Source organism: Acanthamoeba castellanii (assembly GCF_000313135.1).
Source record: "Acanthamoeba castellanii str. Neff unplaced genomic scaffold scf7180000084603, whole genome shotgun sequence".
NCBI classification, from domain to species: Eukaryota; Discosea; order Longamoebia; family Acanthamoebidae; genus Acanthamoeba; species Acanthamoeba castellanii.
Genome location: NW_004457654.1, coordinates 1,008,895 through 1,028,480, shown reverse-complemented (window position 1 = coordinate 1,028,480; position 19,586 = coordinate 1,008,895). Strand labels below are relative to the sequence as shown.

Sequence of the window (19,586 nt, the reverse complement as noted above, 5' to 3'; positions counted from 1 at the left end):
GCGCCGGCAAAATCGTCAGTCTTGCCGCCCAAACCCTTCAGTTTTGCCGCCAAAAAATTTGTTCGTTACAAGGCTGCGCGTTTTGCGCACAAAAAACAAGCACGCCGCTCACGCGTCGGTGGATCGCAGGATGGCGAGTCGTTCATCGCCGACGCTGGCGCTGGGGCTGAAGCTGCTCTCCGTCGAGCTGGACGGATCCGCGTTGTTTGCCTCATCCACGACGGGCCGCCGTCGTGGGCTCGCCATCGGCGGCGTCGCTGCCGTCGTCGTGGTCGTCGTGTAGTCTTCGTCGCCGTGGCGTGCGCTCACGCGCTTCCACCCGGCCTCACCCTGCTCCACGTCGCCGCCCACGCTGTAGCGTTCGCTTCCGTCCTCCTCCCGCTCCACGTCCTCCACCGACCGGCGGGCGCTGTGGTGCTTCTCCTTGCCCTTCCTGCTGCTGTTGGTGCTCCTCCTCTCCTCCGTCTTACCGCCACTCGAGCCCGTCCGCCGCCTGCGCCTGCCGCTGCCGTTGTCTTCCGCCCCACTGCTGGCCCCGCTGCTGCCGCCGCTGGCACGGCCGCCGCCGAGCTGCGGCTGTTGGTAGGTCCCTCGTCGGCTGTCGGCTGACCCGGCCCCGGCCTCGTCATCGCTTTCGCCGTCGGAGGTGAGGTCTAGCAGGAGGGCGTCGCCGAGCAGCGGGTCGAGCAGCGGCGAAATGAACGTGGGCTGCTTCTTACCCAGCAGCCTGTTCTTGCTCCGCCTGCATACAGAGCAACCATTAGGTTTTTTACCACGCGCGCGTGCCGTGTGTGCGTGTGTGTGTGTGTCGTGTGTGTCGTGTGTTTGTGTGGTGTGAACGAACCGGACTGCGTCCTGCAGCTTGGCAGTCTTCCAGCTCCAGAGCTCGGCACCGCCCAGACTAGACTCATCGATCTGGCGCTCCTGCGCGGACTTTTCCTCGTTGTCCTCGTCGTACCACCCGTTGTCCACCGCGTCCTCCTCGTCGCGCTGCAACGGAGGCTGCAGATAGGCACCTGGACGCCCCCACACAAAGATCGTTAGTCGTCGCCGGCGTGGCGCGGGCCAGGGCGCAGCACAAGTACCGACGAACTCGTCCCACGACTGCGGCTTGATCACGTCCGTGCCTTCCAGCGGTCCTGATAGGCAAGACGAGTGAGAGGTGTGCGTGCGTGCGTGCCGTGTGTGTGTGTGTGTGTGTGTCGTGAGTCGTGCGTGCGTGCGGTGTGTGTGTGTGTGTGTGTTGTGTCGTGTGTGTGTGTGTTGTGTCGTGTGTGTGTGTGTTGTGTCGTGTGTGTGTGTGTGTGGTCGCAACACTGGTGGTGCGACGTACCCCCAGGTGGTGGTGTGGCCCCAGTGCTTGTGGATCCAAAACCACAGGACGGCCGTGATGAAGGGCAAGACCACGAGCGTGAGGCCGCCTCCGTACTGCGACAGACCTGGACCCCCCCCCGCGACACAGAGCGTGTGAGCCAACTTTATGTGTGTCGTGTGTGTCGTGCGTGCGTCATTGGCGCTGTCACGTCGTACCGAGAATGCCGAGCATGATGAGCTGGAAAAGGAGAATAGCCGCCATGAAGAGATGGTAGACGATGGACCACATGGTGCCTAAAACCGATAAACCACGCGTGTGTGAGATGCGGCACAACACACGCCACAGAATTCGGGCAACGCGGAAGGAAATGCGAGACGCATACCGCCGCCCTGCCACCGCTGCTCGTTGACGTAGATGAGGTTGTATCGGTTGATGAGGAACACCAGACAGAAGTAGGCGAAGCCAAAGATGGTGATCAGCGGCGCCATCAAGCTGTAGCACAGCGTCAGCGTGAAGACCTGACCAGGTACCAGCGCAGCCCCCCCCCCAAAGACCACGCCATATACTCAGTTTTGTGAGCTTTGATGGGAGGAGCACATTGGGGGTGGCGGCAGCGCACCAACAGCTCCTCAGCCACCTCGAGCGAGTAGTCGAATGACTCTGGGCGGTATTGCTTCTTCTTCTGTATGTGCGCACACGCAAAAGAATGAAAGAATGTCAAACATCTCAACAATCAACAATCAGAAACCAACAGAATAGGACTTGTGTGCGCACCTCGCGTTCGGTGACGGGTTTGCAGAGGATGATGGTGAAGATACGCTGGACGAGTGCGGGCAACCGGAAGAGCTTCAGCGGGAGACGACCAAAGCCTGGGAAGAAGTGCACGAAGTGATGACTAACTATGAGCTCCTCCTGGCCGCGTGTAGTGTTGGGGTCCTTCGTACCGGCGATCAAGAGGTAGTTGATGAAGAAGCCGCTCTGCTGCGGCAGCGACGACGCCAGCAGGTTGATGATCGAGCGCGGATTGTCAACGAAATCATCCAAGACCTGCAGACCACACACGACACGACACACGACACACGACACACGACACACATACAGGTTGAGTGGTGGTGGTTTCGTGAAGAGCGAAGCCGCGGAAAGATTACCTTCAATATGGCGCCACCGATGGTGGAGACGAGGAAGACGTTGAAGATGAGGAAGCCCCAGTAGGTGGCCATGGTCATCCACTCGATCCTCGAATAGCTCGACTCGCCCTGGTGCGAGTAGAGGAGCTCGATTATGGGCTTGGTGATGGAGATGAAGATCAGCAGCACCAGGGAGGGCAGGAAGCCCTCCACCACCGCCAGGATCTGAGGGCTGATGTCGTTCATCACCTCAATAATCGCTGCGTTGTTGTCGACGAGAGTGTAAGGTGGCGCTCATACACACACACACACACCACGACACACACACACACCACACGACACACACACACACACACACCGCACGCACGACACACACAGTTACGTACGTTGGAGCCAGGTGAGGTATTCGACCTTGGACAGGGTCTGCAGGTTGGCCAGCGACTGAACGGCGACGACCGGGAACACCCACAGGACGATCAAGAACGTCAACGCCCCGCTGACCAGGAGCTGACGCACGATCCGCGAGAAGTAGGGGATCGTCACTTGCTCCCAATGGACGTCCGACGGCTCTGCAGACAACTCGAGTCGTGAGGGTGTGTCGTGTGTGTGTGTGTGTGTGTGTCGTGTGTGTCGTGTGTGTCGTGTGCGGTCGTGTGCGTGCGGTGGAAGCATGTAAGGTACCGGGCGCCGCTTCGACTTTCATGAGGTGGGGATCGATGAAGGGCTGCGGCGGCGCGCGGGCGGGATACATCGAATCGAACGTGATGAATGCCGAGTGCGCCTTCTTGAATCTCTTTTCTACCACAGATGACCTGCCACACGTGATTCGCATTGGTTACACGGCACACGGCACGACACACGCACAACACGCGAATCGAAACACACCTGAGGTGGGCTTTGATGACGCGGTTGACTTTCTTGATCTTTTCCCTGTAGTAGGTGATGGCGTCCACCTTGGGTCCGCAGTAGGAAAACACGAAGAAGCCAAGCCGCTTGACCGGCCGAAGGTCGTCGAGCGTCTGGTACTCGTTCTTGGAGCGGAACCAGTTGCACGAGAGGCAATAGCTGACGCGTTCCAACACGCTATGAAAAACACAAAACATGGTCAGTCAGCGCACACACAACCGCACACGCACGACCGCACACGCACGACCGCACAGGACACGTGAGAGTGCGATACCCGTCCCAAAAGCCGACGTCCTGGGACTTGGCCTGCTCGCGCCTTTCCTGCTTCTGCTTCCTCCGCTGGTAGGTGATCTCGGCCCGCTCGAGCTTGTCCAAGTACTTGTTCCGCTTCTTCTTCAGGCGGTCCAGCGACTGCGCCGAGTAGACGAACTGCACGTCCACCACTTTCGTGTGCATGTGGTCCTCGAACCTAAGCATGCGCTTGTCAGCGTCACACACGACACACACGACACACACACGACACACACGACACACACACGACACACATACGACACACATACGACACACATACGACACACATACGACACACATACGACACACACGACATGGTACCATCGTTGAAGCTCGGGTTTGTCCATCAGGCGGTCGGGAATGTTTCTGAGCAGCAGCGTGAAACTGCGCGGCTCGCTCCTGCAAGCATCCGACAAACAAACAGACGCGGCACAGAACGTGAGCGCCACCATAATCACGGATAGACATTGAATCACGCGTGCGCGCGGTTGTGGCATGACGGTGGGCGCAAACCACTTACCGGTCCATGTACCGTCGGCGTACGACGGCATAGTGCCGGTAGCTCCACCACATGATCGCATACCCGCCAAAGGAATACAGGTAGGTGAACACGACTGCGGTGTGTGTGTGGGTGTGTGTGGTGTCGTGTGAGGAAAGAAAGGACACGTGCGTTAGTGTTGGGCGCGCTGGGGCACGGGGGACGCGAGAAAGGGAAAGGCGACGCAACTGTGAGCGATCATCTTGGGATCGTCGTCGTGGAGGTTGGAGATGGTGAAGCGGCCCATCTCGGTCACCTTGTAGTCGTTGGTGCCCGAATAGTTGATGGGGAGCACGATGATCAGGCCCACGAACAGCAGCGCAATGCTCATCTGCATCATAGTATATGTGGCGTTAGAGTCCGACACGAACGAAGAACAAGCGCACGAGGTGGTAGTTTGTACGCACCCCGAGGCACAAGCGAATGAACTGCACATAAACCAGTGCGTCTGGGCCGTGCGTTCGCCACAGCCGGTCGTCCGTGTATCTATTTTGTTTTGAAGTATTAATAATTAAATAATAATTGCTCTTGGTGTTCCCTTTATGGAAGAGCAGGTTGAACCCTCGTCGTACCTCAAGCTTTGCCAGATCCAAAGGACCAAGCTCTTCCAGAATGTGGCCGAGATGGGATTATCGATCGCCTTCTTTCGTGGGGCGTAGAATCGGTAGAGGCCGAATATTTTGCGCCTGTGGATGAGAGAGAAGCCAACTATGCAGAGTGCACCGATCGCCATGTTGATGTAGATCGAAGTGTAGAATTTTTCGAACGACAAATCTTCGCCCGTGCTGTTGGTAATCGTCGCGCCTGCGCGCGCCACATGATGCGCAGGCAGTGCCGCCACCCCTGGCGGCAGAGTGGTCTCCATGTGTGCCATCCACGCAACGCGTCCTTCTGTTTATGATCCCCCCAGCCTTCTCTCTCCAGACTGGTCTTTCTGGAATGACGACAATGTCGGGTGCTTTCGGGCTGAAATTCTTAAAATATGTGGACCTACGGCTCGAAAATGAAAACGAAAAATCACACCTGGGAAGGGCAACAAGAGAGATCTGCGAGATAGATGGAGGAAGACGAGGGAAGCCCTGCGATGGAGAGGGATCTTCCTTCGACTTCGAGGAAAGTGGGCAAGCGCAAGAGCAGACAGTCGTCCGTTGGCGGTGCGGACGATTCAGACATTGATGATAAATTTGATCGGCTGCTGGCGGTGTCGGCCGAGGTGAAGCGCGCCGAGGCGGCGGCCACGGAGAAGATCCAGCTGTGGCGTAGTGCCAGCGGTTTCGATGCGATGTCTGCCGCGCTCAAGGAATGGCAGTTCTGGATCCAGGAAAAGGAGCGGCTCCTCACGGCGCAGCTGCGCCCCTTGGCTCAGGAGATAGTTGCGTTCTACAAGAAGCAACTTGATGAAGACGCCGAACGAGTGATCGAAGATGATGAAGGGGAAGACGACGAGGGCGAAGTCGCGCTTGGACGAGAGCGGAGGGCCTCTTCGAGCGGCAGCACAGGGAACAAGAGCGAGGTCGATGACCTCGCCATGAGCCTGTCCGAAGTGCTGTCGCTTGTGGAGAGGGTACGAGCGAACTCGATGGGCGATCGGCACGGCAGTCCCTCCAAGCGCAGGAGGAACATGCCCATCGAGGAGCAGGAGAGCGAGTGCATGTCGGCCGAAGACAGGACACCGCCACCGGTGGCGGACAACCACTAGTCCCTTCCGCATCATGAACATACACTGCGATCGCAGCTGTAAATACACTCCTTCTCCAAGAGAACCACGCTGCTGGGCCGCCTTCGTACCCCGTTCGGAGAGGAGAGCGTTTGATCGGGAACATACTGCCGGGATACCCGAGTTTCGTCTTCCAGCAACCAATAGGCGCCGTAGTTAAGTGGTAAAATTCTCGCTTAGGGTGCGAGAGGCCCCGGTTCGATTCCGGGCGGCGCCCCATCTTTTCATTTTTTGCTAATATACATATGTTGCGTCTGGAATCTGGGGAAGGCAGTTTCGCGCCATCGCACTGCGGAAACGCGTTTTTGCACGCTTGGCGCCATGGCGCACCGCGGAAACGAGAGCTTGCCCTCCCTTGTGGCTCGCTGGGTGAGAGCAGGCTGGGGAAGGTGAGTTGAGCACAGCTTGTCAGGCGGACATAGCCGGCTGTTTTAAGTTATGTGCCCTTCTCGCTTCCAACCAGGCCCAGCAAGGCGCAGAGTGAGCCCACGAGACGGTACTATTCCCCCTCCCCTTCCCCCGTCTACTATTATCTTAGAAGATGTTGTGGAAGAAAAGGTGGTGATGGCGCTGGAGCTGGACCTCACAATCTTTCTCCTCTCCTTGCAGATGATCGTTCACCTCATGAGGCCACAACTTGATGGATGCCCATCCCTGGCCGCCCGGCCCTGCCCGCGCCATTGGCCAAGTTGGCATAAAATAGAAAGGCCTCCGGAGGTGACCCGGAGTGAGTCTCAAGACCCACGCCAGGGTCGTGGTGGTGCCCCAAAGACTCCAAGAGGAGGAAGCTTGACCCTTGGTTCATAACCATGAACGACTTTAAACACTCCTCGAGTTTCTTCAGGTAGGATAAGCGGGAGAAGAACGTCGCGTCATCATGGCCATCCACCGCATTATCACCACAAGAGGGCACGTTGAAAAGCCCCAGGGCAGTTCTATCCGCTTAGGCATCCATCATGCATCTTAGAGAGCAAAGGAGGTAACGGCTGAGTCCCGTGTCCAATGTCCCGGTGACCTCTATTTTTTGATTTTGCATTGGCTACAGAGACCAATGGCGGACGGCTTGAAATTCACTTAAAAAAACAAGAAGGAAGCAAGGAAAAAGGCAAGGAAAAAAGCAAACAAGAAAAAAAAACAAAAAACGTAGATGCGTGGGTACCGGCTGTGCATCGCACCGAGCGCCGTTGGGGACACACCCGAAGATGAGTCGGTGATGCAGCTTGCGTGCCCGCACACCGACGACGCTGCGCCACTACTCGCCCAGCTGCAAATAGATTTTCCTAGCGTGCCCCGCCACGTCCGTCCCGTTATAGGTCTGAGGTTCGTGCACAGATCTTAGCTGCCACGCTCTTTTGATGAAGTGGTGGATGAGGTGGTGAGAGTTAACGACAGCATACGGCCAGACATCTCATGGATATATCTTCTTATTTTACTGAATGTGCAAAACAGAGAAGCGTTCTATCCGCTGGTGGAGAGCGGCAAAAAGACGACCACCATCCGCTACTTCCCGGGCCACATCCATTGCCCTTCGGCCCCTGTGCTGCCCCTGCAGCTCAACCCCTCTCAGGGTACTCTCTTCTTGCTCTGCGCCACACACCGCACACGCACACGCACGCTCAATGCAGCCTTGGCGCCACAGAGATTGTCGGGTCTCTGCGCATCAAGGCGCTCGAGGTCAAGCCCTACGCGGCGATCACGGAGGCGGACGCCAGGCGCGACGGGTTCAGCGGCCGCGAGGAGCTGGCCGCCATCCTGCGCGACATCTACGGCGACGTGCAGCCGCACGAGCTCATCTCCATCTACGAGTTCGAACTCCTCCCCGCCAGGCCTCGCGACTCCCTTACCTTGGTCAAGGGCCTTCTGCCGCTCAAGGACCTCTGCGTCGACGCCGTCATGACCGACATGATGTCGCACCTGCGCCTGAACTCGTCTTCATCATCATCGTCGTCGGCGTTGTCGGTGTCGCTCGGTTCGACGCTGCCGCAGCCGATCGCTGAGTCGCTGCTGGCGACGGCGATCAGTCGCAAGGTGCTGAGCGACGACAACGTGGGGCACTTCCTGGACCCCGAGATGCGGCAGCTGTCACTGGCCGGCGGCGAGAACCTCACCCGGCGCACCCTGGCGCGGATCCTGGCGACGCCGTGCCTCCACCTGACCCACCTCTCCCTCTCGCGGTGCGTCAACATGACCTCCAAGGATCTCATCGCCTTCTTCACCGAACTGTCAGGTATGCGAGCCATCATTGCAGTTGTGTGTGTCGTGTGTGAGTCGTGTGTGTTGGTGGTGGTGGTAGTAATACTGGTAGTTGTGTGTGTGTGTGTGTGTGTGTCGTGTCCGTCTGATGGACGTGTGGTGCAGATAAAATGGCGGATGGGGCGGGGCTGCCACTGACGAGCCTGGACATCACGCGGTGCCCGCGAGTCAACGATCAAGTGGTCGCCACCGTGGCCAAATGCTGCCCCAACCTGCGGTACGATCGCCCTGGCCGAGGACTCGGTCTTGTCTACGTCGACCGTTCGTGCGTGCCTGGCACCACCATCTGACAACGAAACGCGCCGTTGCGCAGAAAAATCGATCTCACCCGCTGCACGAACGTGAGCGATGCCGCAATAGTCTCGCTCGCGCAGGCCTGCAACGACCTTCAGGAATTGATCGTCTTCGCCTGTCCCAAGGTACGACACCACGTGTCGTGTCGTGTCGTGTCGTGTCGTGTCGTGTCGTGTCGTGTCGTGTCGTGTCGTGTCGTGTGCGCCAATAAGGAACGAGGCCTTGTGCAGATCACCAATGCGTCGATCTTTGGGGTGCTTCCTGAACACTGCACGGCGCTGCGAGCGCTGTCGCTTTCGCGCTGCCGTCTCACCGACACCGCAGCGTCGGGCGGCCTCGCCCGCCTCTTGGCTCGAGCCCCCGAGCTCGAGGAGCTCGGCCTCGGCCGCTGCAAGAGAATCGCCGATTCGGCTCTGGCCGCCATCGGTACCGCGCCTCCTCGGCTTACTCGGGCTGCCCCACCGTGTGTCGTGTCGCTGATCGTGTTCTGTGTGGTTGTGCTGTGTGTCGTGTCGTTGGTCGTGTCGTGTCGTGCTGCAGCTGCTGCGTCGTGCGCTTCGACGCTTCAGTTCCTCGATTTGACCAGCTGCTCGGCCTCAGACCAAACCCTGCGGATGATCGGCGCAAGGTACGCTTTATTTTTTTAATTAATAATAACTGATAACAATACTGCCTATTTTGTATATTTTTATTTTTATTTATATTTTTATTTATGTATTTTAAACCAATTCGCATGGTTGACATTCTTCCGTGTGTTATGGCGATCAGCTGCCGGCGACTGCGGACGCTGTATCTGTCCAACTGCCCCGTGGTGACCAACGAAACGGTGCAGGCCTTTGCGCGCAGTTGCCGTGAGATGCGGGCGCTCTATCTGTCGAGCTGCTCACTCGTCACCGACATCGGAGTGCTCGAGATCGCCTACCACTGCAAGGAACTCAACGTGCGTCTTCTCGCCATCCATCCAACCACCACCCACCACCAACCAACCAACCAACATCAACCAACCACCATCAACCATCACCAACCACCATCAACCACCATCAACCATCATCAACCAACACACTTCGTGTGCGCAGGTGTTGAACCTTTCCGGGTGCGTTCGAGTCACGAATCTGTCCCTGTGCGAGGTGGCTCGTCAGTGCCCTTCGCTGAACACGCTCTACCTGGCCAACTGCGAGCTCGTCACGGGCAAAGTCATCCACGCCCTCCAAGAGTGCTCTTCCCTCACCTTTTTTTGTCTGTTTATTCATTTAGAATTCTTTATATTATATTATTATGTTTTATTGTAATATTATATTTGTGTTTTGTAAACTGTTTGGTGGCAAATCCAAACACAACGCAGGCATTGCCAAGGGATGAAGCTCTTGGAGCTGTCGGGTTGCAACCCGTTGATCGCCACCTTTGGCGAGGAGAGCCTGTCCGCCATGCACAACCTTCAGGCTCTGGTTCGCGCGCCTCCTCCATTCCCCCTTTCTACCATAAGCCTCTACGCTCACGCACGATGGCACACGCACGATGGCACACGCACGATGGCACACGCACGATGGCACACGCACACGCACACGCACACGCACACGCACACCCACACGCACGATGGCACACGCACACGCTCAGGATGTGTCGCGCTCGACGCATGTGCGGGACAGCAACCTGGGGCACATCGCGCGGCTCTCCTGCCTGACCTACCTCACCTTCTCCGACACCAACATCAGCGACGAGGGCGTGATGCACCTCGCCAACGGTACGCGCCGCGTGTCGTATGCTGCGTGTCTCGTGTGTGTCGTGTCATTGTCTCACGCGCCGCTCGTGCTGTCGCACGCGCACACAGGGTTCTTGCCGCGGCTCGAGTGGCTCATTCTGTCCAACTGCCTGAAAGTCACCAACATGCGCTGCGTGCACCACCTCCTCGACAACCTGCCCGTCCTCGCCAAGCTCTTCCTCTCCGGTACTACCCACCAGCGCCACCGCGACCGCCACCTTAACAAATCACATATATGTTGGTGGCGGGTCCCCCGAAGGCTGCGCGAACCTGGGCTTGCCGGGCTCGAGCGACGAAGGGCCCGAGATACGGACCACCGCACTGCCCACCCTGCAGTACCTCTTCGTCTCCAGTTGCCCCCAATTCCCCGACGAAATGGCCGTCAGCCTCGTCCGACGGTGCGCACACGCACACGCACCACCGCACACGCACCACCGCACACGCACCACCGCACACGCACACGACACGACACACGCACGACACACGCACGACACACGCACACAGATGTGCGCTCACGATGAACGCGTGCGTGCAGGATGCCCAACCTGTCGTCGGTGGTGTTTGCCCAGTCGACCAGCATCCAGGACGCCACGCTGCGCTGCCTGGCGCAGACCTGCACCGACATACGCGACCTGGACCTCTCCATGTGCTCCATGGGCGACGAGGCCCTTCTCGAGGTACTTTTTGTTCTTCACCTCCACAGCGCAACGCGTTGCATCATTAACCGCACACGCCCCACCGCACACACCGCACACACCGCACACGCCCACACCGCACACGCCCACACCGCACACGCACAGGTGCTGATGAGGTGCGGCAAGAATCTGATCGACCTCAAGGTGTCGCACTGCAAGCAGCTGTCGTCGGCCACGTTCACGCAGGCCCTGCGGATACTCCAGCACCTGGAGACGCTGGCCGTCCCCGGCTGTCCCAACTTTGACGCCCCCGTCTTGCGGTACTCACAGACCCCCCCAGAGACACAAACATTGATAAATTTTGACTTGTGTGTGGTGTGTGTCGTGTGTGTCTGTGTGGTGTGTGTGTTGTGTGCCATAGGCAAGTGCCGGAGCTGTGTCCCTCGCTGTCCAAGATAGTGCTCGGACGCGAGGGCATCAGCAACCGAACCAAGGCCGAGGTCATGGAGCAGCACCCAGGCCTCGAGATCGTGTAGCTTGCGACGTATTGGCCGAGCGCACAACAAACCAAAAGGAAACATTGTACCCCGCAAACAATCCACACTTATGATTTGACGTCACAGCTACAGAAAAACAAATGTGAGCTGTTCATTCTCTCTTGCAACCGATCACTGCACAATGGTCGGCATCTGCAAGAAGCGTTCCATCCTGCGGCGGAAGCGCTCCTCCTGGGAGGCGCTGTCCGAGGCGTCGCCGGTACCCGGCTGGGGAGCGGCTGCAGAGGCCTCGGCGGGCTCGGACTGCTGCTGGTGATCCTCCTTGCCAGCGTCCAGGGTGTAGTCGTGAATGAGAGTGCCCTCGGGCAGCACCATGTCCTCCACGACAATGTAGTGGCCCTCGCACGTTCCCTCTACGACCGGCAGATCTATGCGTGTCGTGTGTCGTGTGTCGTGTGTCGTGAGTGCGCACATGGCCAAGAATGATAATAATGCCGAGTGGAGCGTACCAGCCAAAGGCGCGTTCTATTGGTGATCGTGGCGAGAAGGTGAAGGTCAACACAACAACCAAAAACAGGGCAGCCAGAGCGATGGGGGGGGGGAGAGAGAAGAGCGTACCACGTGCGGGATGATGTTGAGACGGGCGGGTCCGCGCCAGGCGTCCTTGATCTTGACATCCTTCGGCAGCAGGCTGATCAGCTGCGCGATCTCCGCCTCGCCTGCGACCAGGAGTCAAAAAATGGTGTGTCGTGTGTGTCGTATCGTGTGTGTCGCGTGTGTCGTGTGGTGCGTACCGGTGACGCTGGGGATGACTTTGAGGTTGATCTCGGGCTTCTCGAAGAACTTGTAGGCCTGGGAGAGGTCGAGGCGGTGGTGCTTGTAGACCATGCTGCCGGTCGCCACCTCCTGCTGGCCGTACTTGGTCTCACCGTACAGCGTGTCCTTGTCCACCGTCTGTGTTATTATAGGTCCGAACCAACCACACATAGGAGTTAAAAACAGCCGTAGTGCGCGCAACTCGCCGTCAGAAGAGAAGCAAAGAGCAGAGAAGAGTACCAGCGACGGGAAGCCGAACTTCTGGGGCTGGCCGTGCACTTCTCTGCCGGCAGTGATGGCCGACGAACTGGTCACACACACCACACCACACACACCACACACGTCAAGGCCCAGCAGGGAATGTGCGGTCTTGAGGTCAGCGGTACCAGTTGACGATGGCCATGAGCGGGAAGGTGCAGTCCTCGCCGTTGTACTTGCAGCCCACTGACGCGGTCATTTTCTGATACACGCCGTAGCCTGTGGCCGCACGACACACGACACACACGACGCACGACACACGACACACACGACACACACGACGTTCGCTCAGCGGCTTGGCCGGTCGCACATTAACAGAATGAGAGACAAATTGTGTCTGGCGTGCGCACCAGAGCTCTCGGTCTTGACCCAGGACAGGTGGACGTTGTCGTCGGGCTGCAGAAGCTCGGGCACCCACCGCCTGACGGCCTCGGGGTCGGTCTTGTACGAAATGATCATGTACTCGCGGTTGCTCATCTGCGAAGGGGCCGCTGCACTCACGCACGCCAAAGGTGAGCGTTCACCACACACGCACCGCACACGCGCGATAGCACACACCGCACAGACCGCACACGCACGCGCGGGAGTGGTACCGGGGTAGCTGGGGCAGATGGCGGGCATGGAGGGCAGGTTGAGGACCTTCTCCCTCGTGAGCCCAGCCTTGTCATCCTGTGGCGCCACCTTCGCCTTCTCTTTCTCTGTCGCTTTCGCTTTCTCGGCCGCCGCCGCCAGCGGGTTGCCGTTCATGTAGAAGTTTGCCTCCGACTTCTTTCGCTCGGAGATATAGTCGTGTAGCACGAAGCCGTGGGGCAGGGTCAGGTTGGCCCGGATGTGTTTGCCGCCCACGATCTTGCGGACGGGCAGGTCGGCCGCCGGTGCGTTGACGTGCGGGATGAGGTGGAGCCGCGCCGGACCCTCCCAGGCCTCCATCACCTCAATGTCCTGCAGATTGTAGGCCACCAGCTGCGCGATCTGCGGCTTGAAGTCGTATCCGGGAATGATCTGTGTGTGTGTGTGTGGTGTGTGTGTGTGCGCGCGCGCGGTGTGTGCGGTTGCGCGTGTGATGTGAGTGCGGGTAGGTGTGATGAGAAATGCAAAGAATGGGTTGAGGGCCAACCTTAAGGTTGCAGTTGAGTTTGCTGAGGGAGTTGGTGGCTGTGGTCTTGTCGAGCCGGTTGTACTTGTAGGCCATGGTGCCCATCGCCGCGCGCCTCCCGCCGTACGTCAGAATGCCTGGGCCACCAACCCTCATCATCAATCCTCCGTGTGCGTGTGCGTGTGTGAGTGTGCGTGTGTCATGCGTGTCGTGTCGTGTCGTGTCGTGCGGTGTGCGCACCCGTGAGTGTGTCCTTCTCGACGCGGAGCTCGGCTTCGGCGTACTTCTTGGGGAATCCCCAGATCTCGCGGCCGCACGCGATCGGCGGCTCTGTGTGGTTGAAAGCGGTGATGAATGGTTGATGGTCAACGTGGCCCAGCCCCCCCATCAAGAGCGCTGGCGGCGCGTACCGTCATTGAGGAACATCTGCACGGTGTAGTTGACCGGCTTGCCCTCGTACAGGCACGGCACCACCGTCCCGCTCTCCTGATAGCTACAGACATGTGGATGCATCACCTTACGTCAGAGTGTGTCGTGTGTGTTTGTGTGTGTGCAGGTGTGTGTGTTTGTGTGTGTGGTGTGTGTGTGTGTGTGTGTGTGATGTGAGGATCGAACCTGCCGAAGCCGGAGCTGTCGGGCATGGCGATCCACTCATCTGCGAATGCCAGAATCCGTCAAAACGATAAATCGCAAAGAAAAAAGAAAAAATTTAAAAAAAAAGAGAGAAAAGGCGAGCGTACATAGGACTTGGTTGCTGATGGGCTCGAGGGGTTCGGGGATGACGCGCCGCAGGCTGTCCATGTCGGTCTCGTAGGTCACGATGAAGTACTCCCGGTTCACGAACCGGTACGGTCCCCTGGATGGCAGGTTCATTGCCCATGAACCACCACCAGCACAGTTTTAGCCACGAAGAACGAAAGCGAAGAAAGAGAAGAACGAAAGCGACGGGGGCGTACATGGGGTAGGAAGGGGAGATGGCGGGCATGGAGGGCAGCGCCAGGATTTGCTCGCGGGTCAGACCACCCTGCACGTTTGGTCAGGAGTGAGTTAGTTATCTAGCCTGGTCATGTGGCCCACGCGGCGGGTGAGTGAGATGGGTACGTTGAGGGTGGACGAAGCCAGGCATCGGGTGCCGGACGTGGCCAGCACACAAGGAGCTCCTGAGAGCACCGAACGGGCAGCAGAGTGTGAACGGCGGAGCATGATATGATGTTATCGTTTCTATTGTTAGCTGTTGTGTGTCTTGTTGTGTTGACGGCAGAAAGAATGGCGTGTGAGGTCAGGGTGCCGGCCAAGCAGGTGACGTGGTGTGTGTCGGTGAAGCGAAGAAGGGAAGTGGTGGGTATCCCGTAGGGCGAGAGGTGAAGAGAACGTTGGCCTTTTTCTTTTGGAGGCCGAGAAAACAGAGAACGACGGGACCAGGCCCAGAGCGCCCAAGTTGCCGGAGGCCCAAAGGTCCCAACCCCCAGTTTTTGCTTGGCCCTCTCGCCCTCGAACATGTTCTTCCACAGCCAGCCGGGCAATTTCCGGACACGTCGCGCGTCTCTTCGTTCTTTTGTTGGCCAAAAGTGTACTTACATGCGCGAAGACAAAGAACGAAAGCGACGGTCGAGCTCCCCCGTCTAGAAGGGCGACTCGCGGTACTCGGAGGCGCCCATGCGATACGAGTCCCACGATGACGTGGACGCGCCGCTATGCTGGCCGGGCAGGAGGTTCTCGAAGGTCTTCTGCAGCTGCGCCTTGACCCGCTTCTGCAGCCGGGCCGTGTGCTTGAGCTGCAGCTCGGACGTCAGCACGACCAGCTCGTCCTCGAACTCGGCCATCTGGTCCTCCATGATCTCGTTCAAGTCGCGCTGTGCGTTATTGATGCGTTGTGTGCGTCAGATTCAAAGACAAGGCTGTGCGTCGTGTGTGTCGTGTCGTGTGTGTCGTGTGTCAGGGTCCAGTACCTTGAGCTTCTTGTAGGTGATGCGGAAGTTGAAGGCGCGCGGGGTGTCGCCCGGGCGACTGAAGCCCAGGTCGCGGAAGTCGCGGCTCGACATGCGTGGCAGGCGCGGCGGCGTTTGCGCCGATGACGCCGGCGACTCGTAGCTGTGCGCGCTGTCGACACAAAACACGACCCAGGAAGTTGAGCCAAATACAGTGGTGGGTGCGGTGTGTGCGGTGAGGGCGAGCAGGACTCGTACGACGCTCGAGCCACGCTGTGTCCGGCCACGCCCAGGCTCTGTCGGAGGAGTCCGGCCACGCCAATGTTCGCCACCACTGGAATGTCGACCACGCATTGCAGGCCTTTTGTTAGCGTGTGTCGTGCGTGTGCGGTGCGTGCGCGGAATCGTACTTTCGCCTCCGTTGATCGAGAAGCTCGAGGGAGCCGGCCCGCCGACGGCGCCGGACTCCAACGAGACGTCGGATTCGTCGTCGGAAGATTCGTCGGTCGAGGCAGCCTTGGGCTTGGCCTCCTTCTTGGCCTTGCTCGCCTTCTTCTTCTTCTTTTCCTTCGAGGATTTCTTCTTCCTTTTCTTTTGCTCGCCATCCGAGGAGTCGCTCAGCGAGTGGTTGGAGTCGAGTTCGATTTGGTCATCGTCGTCATCGTTGACGTTGTACTCCCTGTCCAGGATTCGGAAGAGCGCGAAGATGTCCATCTCCTGCTTTCCATGCCCTCCTGCAGAACATCATCAGTTCAGCATACGACACGACACGACACGACCAACGACACGACACGACACACACGACACATGGACACGCGCGACTCTTTCGTACGTTCTTCACGGCGTTCGTGGCCACCACCGTGTGCGTGACCACCACCGTGTGCGTGACCACCATGGTGGCCGCCATCGCCCCCGTAGTGTCCGCCCGCGTAAGCGGCGGCACCCTTGGCCTGGGTTCGACGGGACTGCATTCACAGATGTAAATGTCAGCAACGTATGCCACGACACGCACGACACGCACGACACGCATGACACGCACGACACGCACGACACGGTGCGGGCTGACGTACATATTTGGCGGCGTGGTAGGAGTCTTCAATGATGAAGATGAAGATGTTGAGAATGGCAGTGATGAAGAGGGCGATGAACGAATAGAGGTAGATGGTGGGCACGATCGGATAGGGGTAGTTCTCGTTCAACTGCTCGAACGCAGCTGTTGTCCATCGCACACTGGCGGTTAGCGTGTGCCGTGTGTGCATGTGCATGTGTGTGCCGTGTGTGTGTGTGTGTGTGTGGTGTGTGTGGTGTGTGTGTGTGTGTGTGGTAGTAGACAAGGGAAAGAGTACAGCGGATGTCGTCTCCGTTGAGAAGGGCGAACAGCGTGATGGCCGTGTTGTTGAGATCCTCGAACTGGCAACAATAAAAAAAGAAGAAGTGAGATCACCGGGCTGCTTGCGGTGCGGGAGTGAAGGGAAAGGGGGAGTGGCCCGTACCCGGTTGGAGTAGGGTGAGAACAGGACGACGCCCATGAGCATGTACCCGAAGAAAATGGGGAACGCCGAGATAATGAATCGCGCGATCCGCAATCCCGAGATCCTGCATGACACACACGACACACACGACACACACGACACACACGACACACACACACGCGATAAGATTACAATGGTCACACACGATGATGGAGAACATGGTGGGCAGTCGTGCCTGAGAGTGAGGATGAGGGTGTAGAAGTGTTCGTAGTATTCGAGGTAGCGGAGGATGGTCACCGACGCACCCAGCGCGCCCATGCCCTCGAAGATCGAGTACGCCATGGCCTACACATCATACCTCGCGTCAGCCAAAAGCGCACACGCACACGCACCACCGCACACGCGCATGGCGCACACAGATATGAGGGGGGGAAGGGGGCACGATACCGTTTTGTAGCCGAATTCTTCGATCAGACCCAGCACGGACGCGAGCATGAGGAAGACCGACGTTACGATGATGTGAATATTCCTGCGCGCAACAACGTAACGTTGGGCGGCGGTCAATCCAAGCGCACACACTCGAAAATAAAAAGTGAAGAGAGAAGAGAGAAGAGAGAAGAGAGACGGTCTGACTGACGCACCAGAGGGGGAAGAATTCGAATTTGACGGAGAAGGGGATGCGGGACCAGGCGGGGTACATCTCCTGCTTCATCACCTTTCGAGGAATGGCCCGGTACGTCCGCCTTGTCCTCTGCACGACGCACGACGCACGACGCACAACGCACACGACACACACACGACGGTCGAGTTAGCGCGCGCGTTGCACACCTGACCGGAAGGTTCTGAGAGTGTACCAGGTAGGTGACGATGTTGGTAAAGAAGGCCCGCACGGCAAAGACGAAGGAAATGAAGTTCAGCGCAAACACGATCGCATGAAATATGGTGAATAGGTTCTGCGTCTCCAGTCCTGCGACGATCGCCGCATATTTACAACACACGTTGGGAAACACAACACGCACTTAGTGTTTCGTCGCGATGTCGACGCAAAAATGAAAGTAAGATATATCAATATATACATTACAAATAAAAAGATATATACCTATGGAGGTGGTGTAGTATATCTGCTTGTCGAGGAGCAGTTCGAGGGTGATCTCGCCGCCCTCCTTCGTGTAGAGCAGGAGCACGTCCCACATGAACGGAATCGGACCCAGCACGCCCACGTTCAAGTTGATGAAGTTAAACGACACGCTCATCTTCACCTGCATTGGCACACCACCGCACACACAAACACACACACACACGCAACCGCACACGCAACACAAGCGATGCGTTAGCACATGAAGCATTGAGGCCCAAGGACTTGAGGAGTGGGACGTGCCAGGCGCTGGAAGGCGTCGTTCAGAGAGTCGGGGTCGGACGCGTTGAACGGGCCGAAGGGGTCATCCTGCGTCAGATTGTAGTACACTGCGCCCGCGTCAGCACAAACCGGCCAGCCGGCCAGCCAGCCAACCACCTTAAGCTTCGCCACCACCGTAAACGGAGACAAGACGCACCGTCGGTCTGCTGGATGTCGTCGGCCTGGATGTCCCACGTGTCGTTCTCGAAAACGAAGAAGTTGCGGCAGTAGGAGCTGTAGTGCAGTTGTATGGGCCGCACGTCGCCTAACGTATCTCGATCTGAATGCCGTTGCATGTACATGTCGATAGCCACATTATTCACATCGTAATACTGCACACGCCGACCACACACACACACACACACACAACCAGTCGAAGTCAGCCACGATACACACTAAGGAATTGCACACACGACACACGACACACGACAGGGTGAGTAAGTACGGTGTTGACGGTCTTTTTGAGGGACTCGATGACCTCCTCCATGGTGTGCATGGTGACGCTGGTGACGTCCGGGTCCGAGGTGGCCAGGAACAGGCTCTCGAAGGTGTTGTGGGTGGCGCGCGTGTACTGCGAGGTCTCGACGTAGGCCAGCAGGACCTGGACGGTGACGACGATGAAGATGAGCGCGTGGAGGACCACCTTCCACGGCACCCGGTTGTACTTCTTCCACTTCTGCCACGGGCTGAGGAGCATGGTGTCGGCCAGGGTCATGCGCGGCCGGTCCCAGCAGTGCGCGGCGAGGGTGCGATAGGCCTCGGAGCGCCGCCAGGCCGCGGTGACCTTGGCCTTGACCCGGCCGCCGGGCGTGGCGAGCTTCTCGTCCTCGCGCCGTCGCTCGATCTCCTGCTTCGCCTCGTGCTCGGTGAGCTGCCGCGCCTGGTCGCCATCTTTTTTGCTCTTCTTGTGATGGTGATGTTTGTGATTGTGAGAAGTAGAGGAAGATGAAGATGAAGAGGAGGAAGAGGCAGAGTCGAGGAGGGAAGCCTTCTCCTTGCGCTCGGTCTCTAACCGTTGCATCTCGATGGCGGAGAGGTTTCGCTTGAGGATGTCTACCATGAATCTGTCGTTCGAAAATCACCCGCCCTGCAAATCCGCCCGATGGACAAATGTCAGCGCAAAGAGCGCTGACAAAATTGACATAAATCTTACACTTCTATCGGCACTGCAGATCACTTACATGCTTACATGTGATGCAAACCACGATCAATTCGATTCATATTAATGAAAATAATAAATCAAAAAAGGGGTTTGGCTCTACTAACCAGGCAGGCAAACGTTTGGCAG

General features: G+C 58.0%; 5 protein-coding genes across 5 annotated transcripts; 2 read left to right on the top strand and 3 right to left on the bottom strand.

Moving 5' to 3' along the window:
• Positions 1–108: 108 nt before the first annotated feature.
• On the bottom strand, positions 109–5,042 carry ACA1_071680 (uncharacterized protein; the record flags this gene model as incomplete). Its single annotated transcript, XM_004353022.1, has 18 exons — positions 109–742; positions 845–1,002; positions 1,094–1,139; positions 1,334–1,439; positions 1,531–1,608; positions 1,698–1,833; positions 1,935–1,997; positions 2,090–2,362; positions 2,464–2,702; positions 2,829–3,011; positions 3,124–3,254; positions 3,328–3,507; positions 3,623–3,817; positions 3,961–4,038; positions 4,160–4,253; positions 4,367–4,508; positions 4,585–4,663; positions 4,750–5,042. 18 exons carry the CDS (start codon positions 5,040–5,042, stop codon positions 109–111), a joined length of 3,108 nt encoding a protein of 1,035 aa, XP_004353074.1.
• A 192-nt stretch (positions 5,043–5,234) lies between these two features.
• Positions 5,235–5,876, top strand: ACA1_071670 (uncharacterized protein; the record flags this gene model as incomplete). The annotated part of the gene is made up of 1 exon (XM_004353021.1): positions 5,235–5,876. The coding sequence occupies one exon, from the start codon at positions 5,235–5,237 to the stop codon at positions 5,874–5,876; it is 642 nt and encodes a 213-aa protein (XP_004353073.1).
• Positions 5,877–7,041: 1,165 nt separating this feature from the next.
• On the top strand, positions 7,042–11,371 carry ACA1_071660 (leucine rich repeat domain containing protein; the record flags this gene model as incomplete). The annotated part of the gene is made up of 16 exons (XM_004353020.1): positions 7,042–7,214; positions 7,344–7,462; positions 7,534–8,121; positions 8,253–8,412; positions 8,461–8,566; positions 8,654–8,867; positions 8,982–9,069; positions 9,210–9,381; positions 9,518–9,654; positions 9,784–9,886; positions 10,056–10,182; positions 10,270–10,386; positions 10,460–10,598; positions 10,736–10,877; positions 11,001–11,155; positions 11,257–11,371. 16 exons carry the CDS (start codon positions 7,042–7,044, stop codon positions 11,369–11,371), a joined length of 2,655 nt encoding a protein of 884 aa, XP_004353072.1.
• A 132-nt stretch (positions 11,372–11,503) lies between these two features.
• On the bottom strand, positions 11,504–14,705 carry ACA1_071650 (acetoacetate decarboxylase; the record flags this gene model as incomplete). Its single annotated transcript, XM_004353019.1, has 14 exons — positions 11,504–11,743; positions 11,951–12,051; positions 12,127–12,286; positions 12,389–12,455; positions 12,535–12,625; positions 12,757–12,897; positions 13,000–13,408; positions 13,524–13,639; positions 13,743–13,832; positions 13,913–13,995; positions 14,118–14,157; positions 14,243–14,358; positions 14,459–14,526; positions 14,604–14,705. 14 exons carry the CDS (start codon positions 14,703–14,705, stop codon positions 11,504–11,506), a joined length of 1,824 nt encoding a protein of 607 aa, XP_004353071.1.
• A 419-nt stretch (positions 14,706–15,124) lies between these two features.
• ACA1_071640 (uncharacterized protein) lies at positions 15,125–19,358 on the bottom strand (the record flags this gene model as incomplete). Its single annotated transcript, XM_004353018.1, has 16 exons — positions 15,125–15,355; positions 15,452–15,602; positions 15,689–15,764; positions 15,841–16,164; positions 16,323–16,395; positions 16,501–16,643; positions 16,777–16,840; positions 16,924–17,026; positions 17,108–17,247; positions 17,350–17,431; positions 17,544–17,653; positions 17,757–17,869; positions 18,002–18,161; positions 18,263–18,366; positions 18,456–18,630; positions 18,744–19,358. The coding sequence occupies 16 exons, from the start codon at positions 19,356–19,358 to the stop codon at positions 15,125–15,127; spliced, it is 2,664 nt and encodes an 887-aa protein (XP_004353070.1).
• Positions 19,359–19,586: the final 228 nt, after the last annotated feature.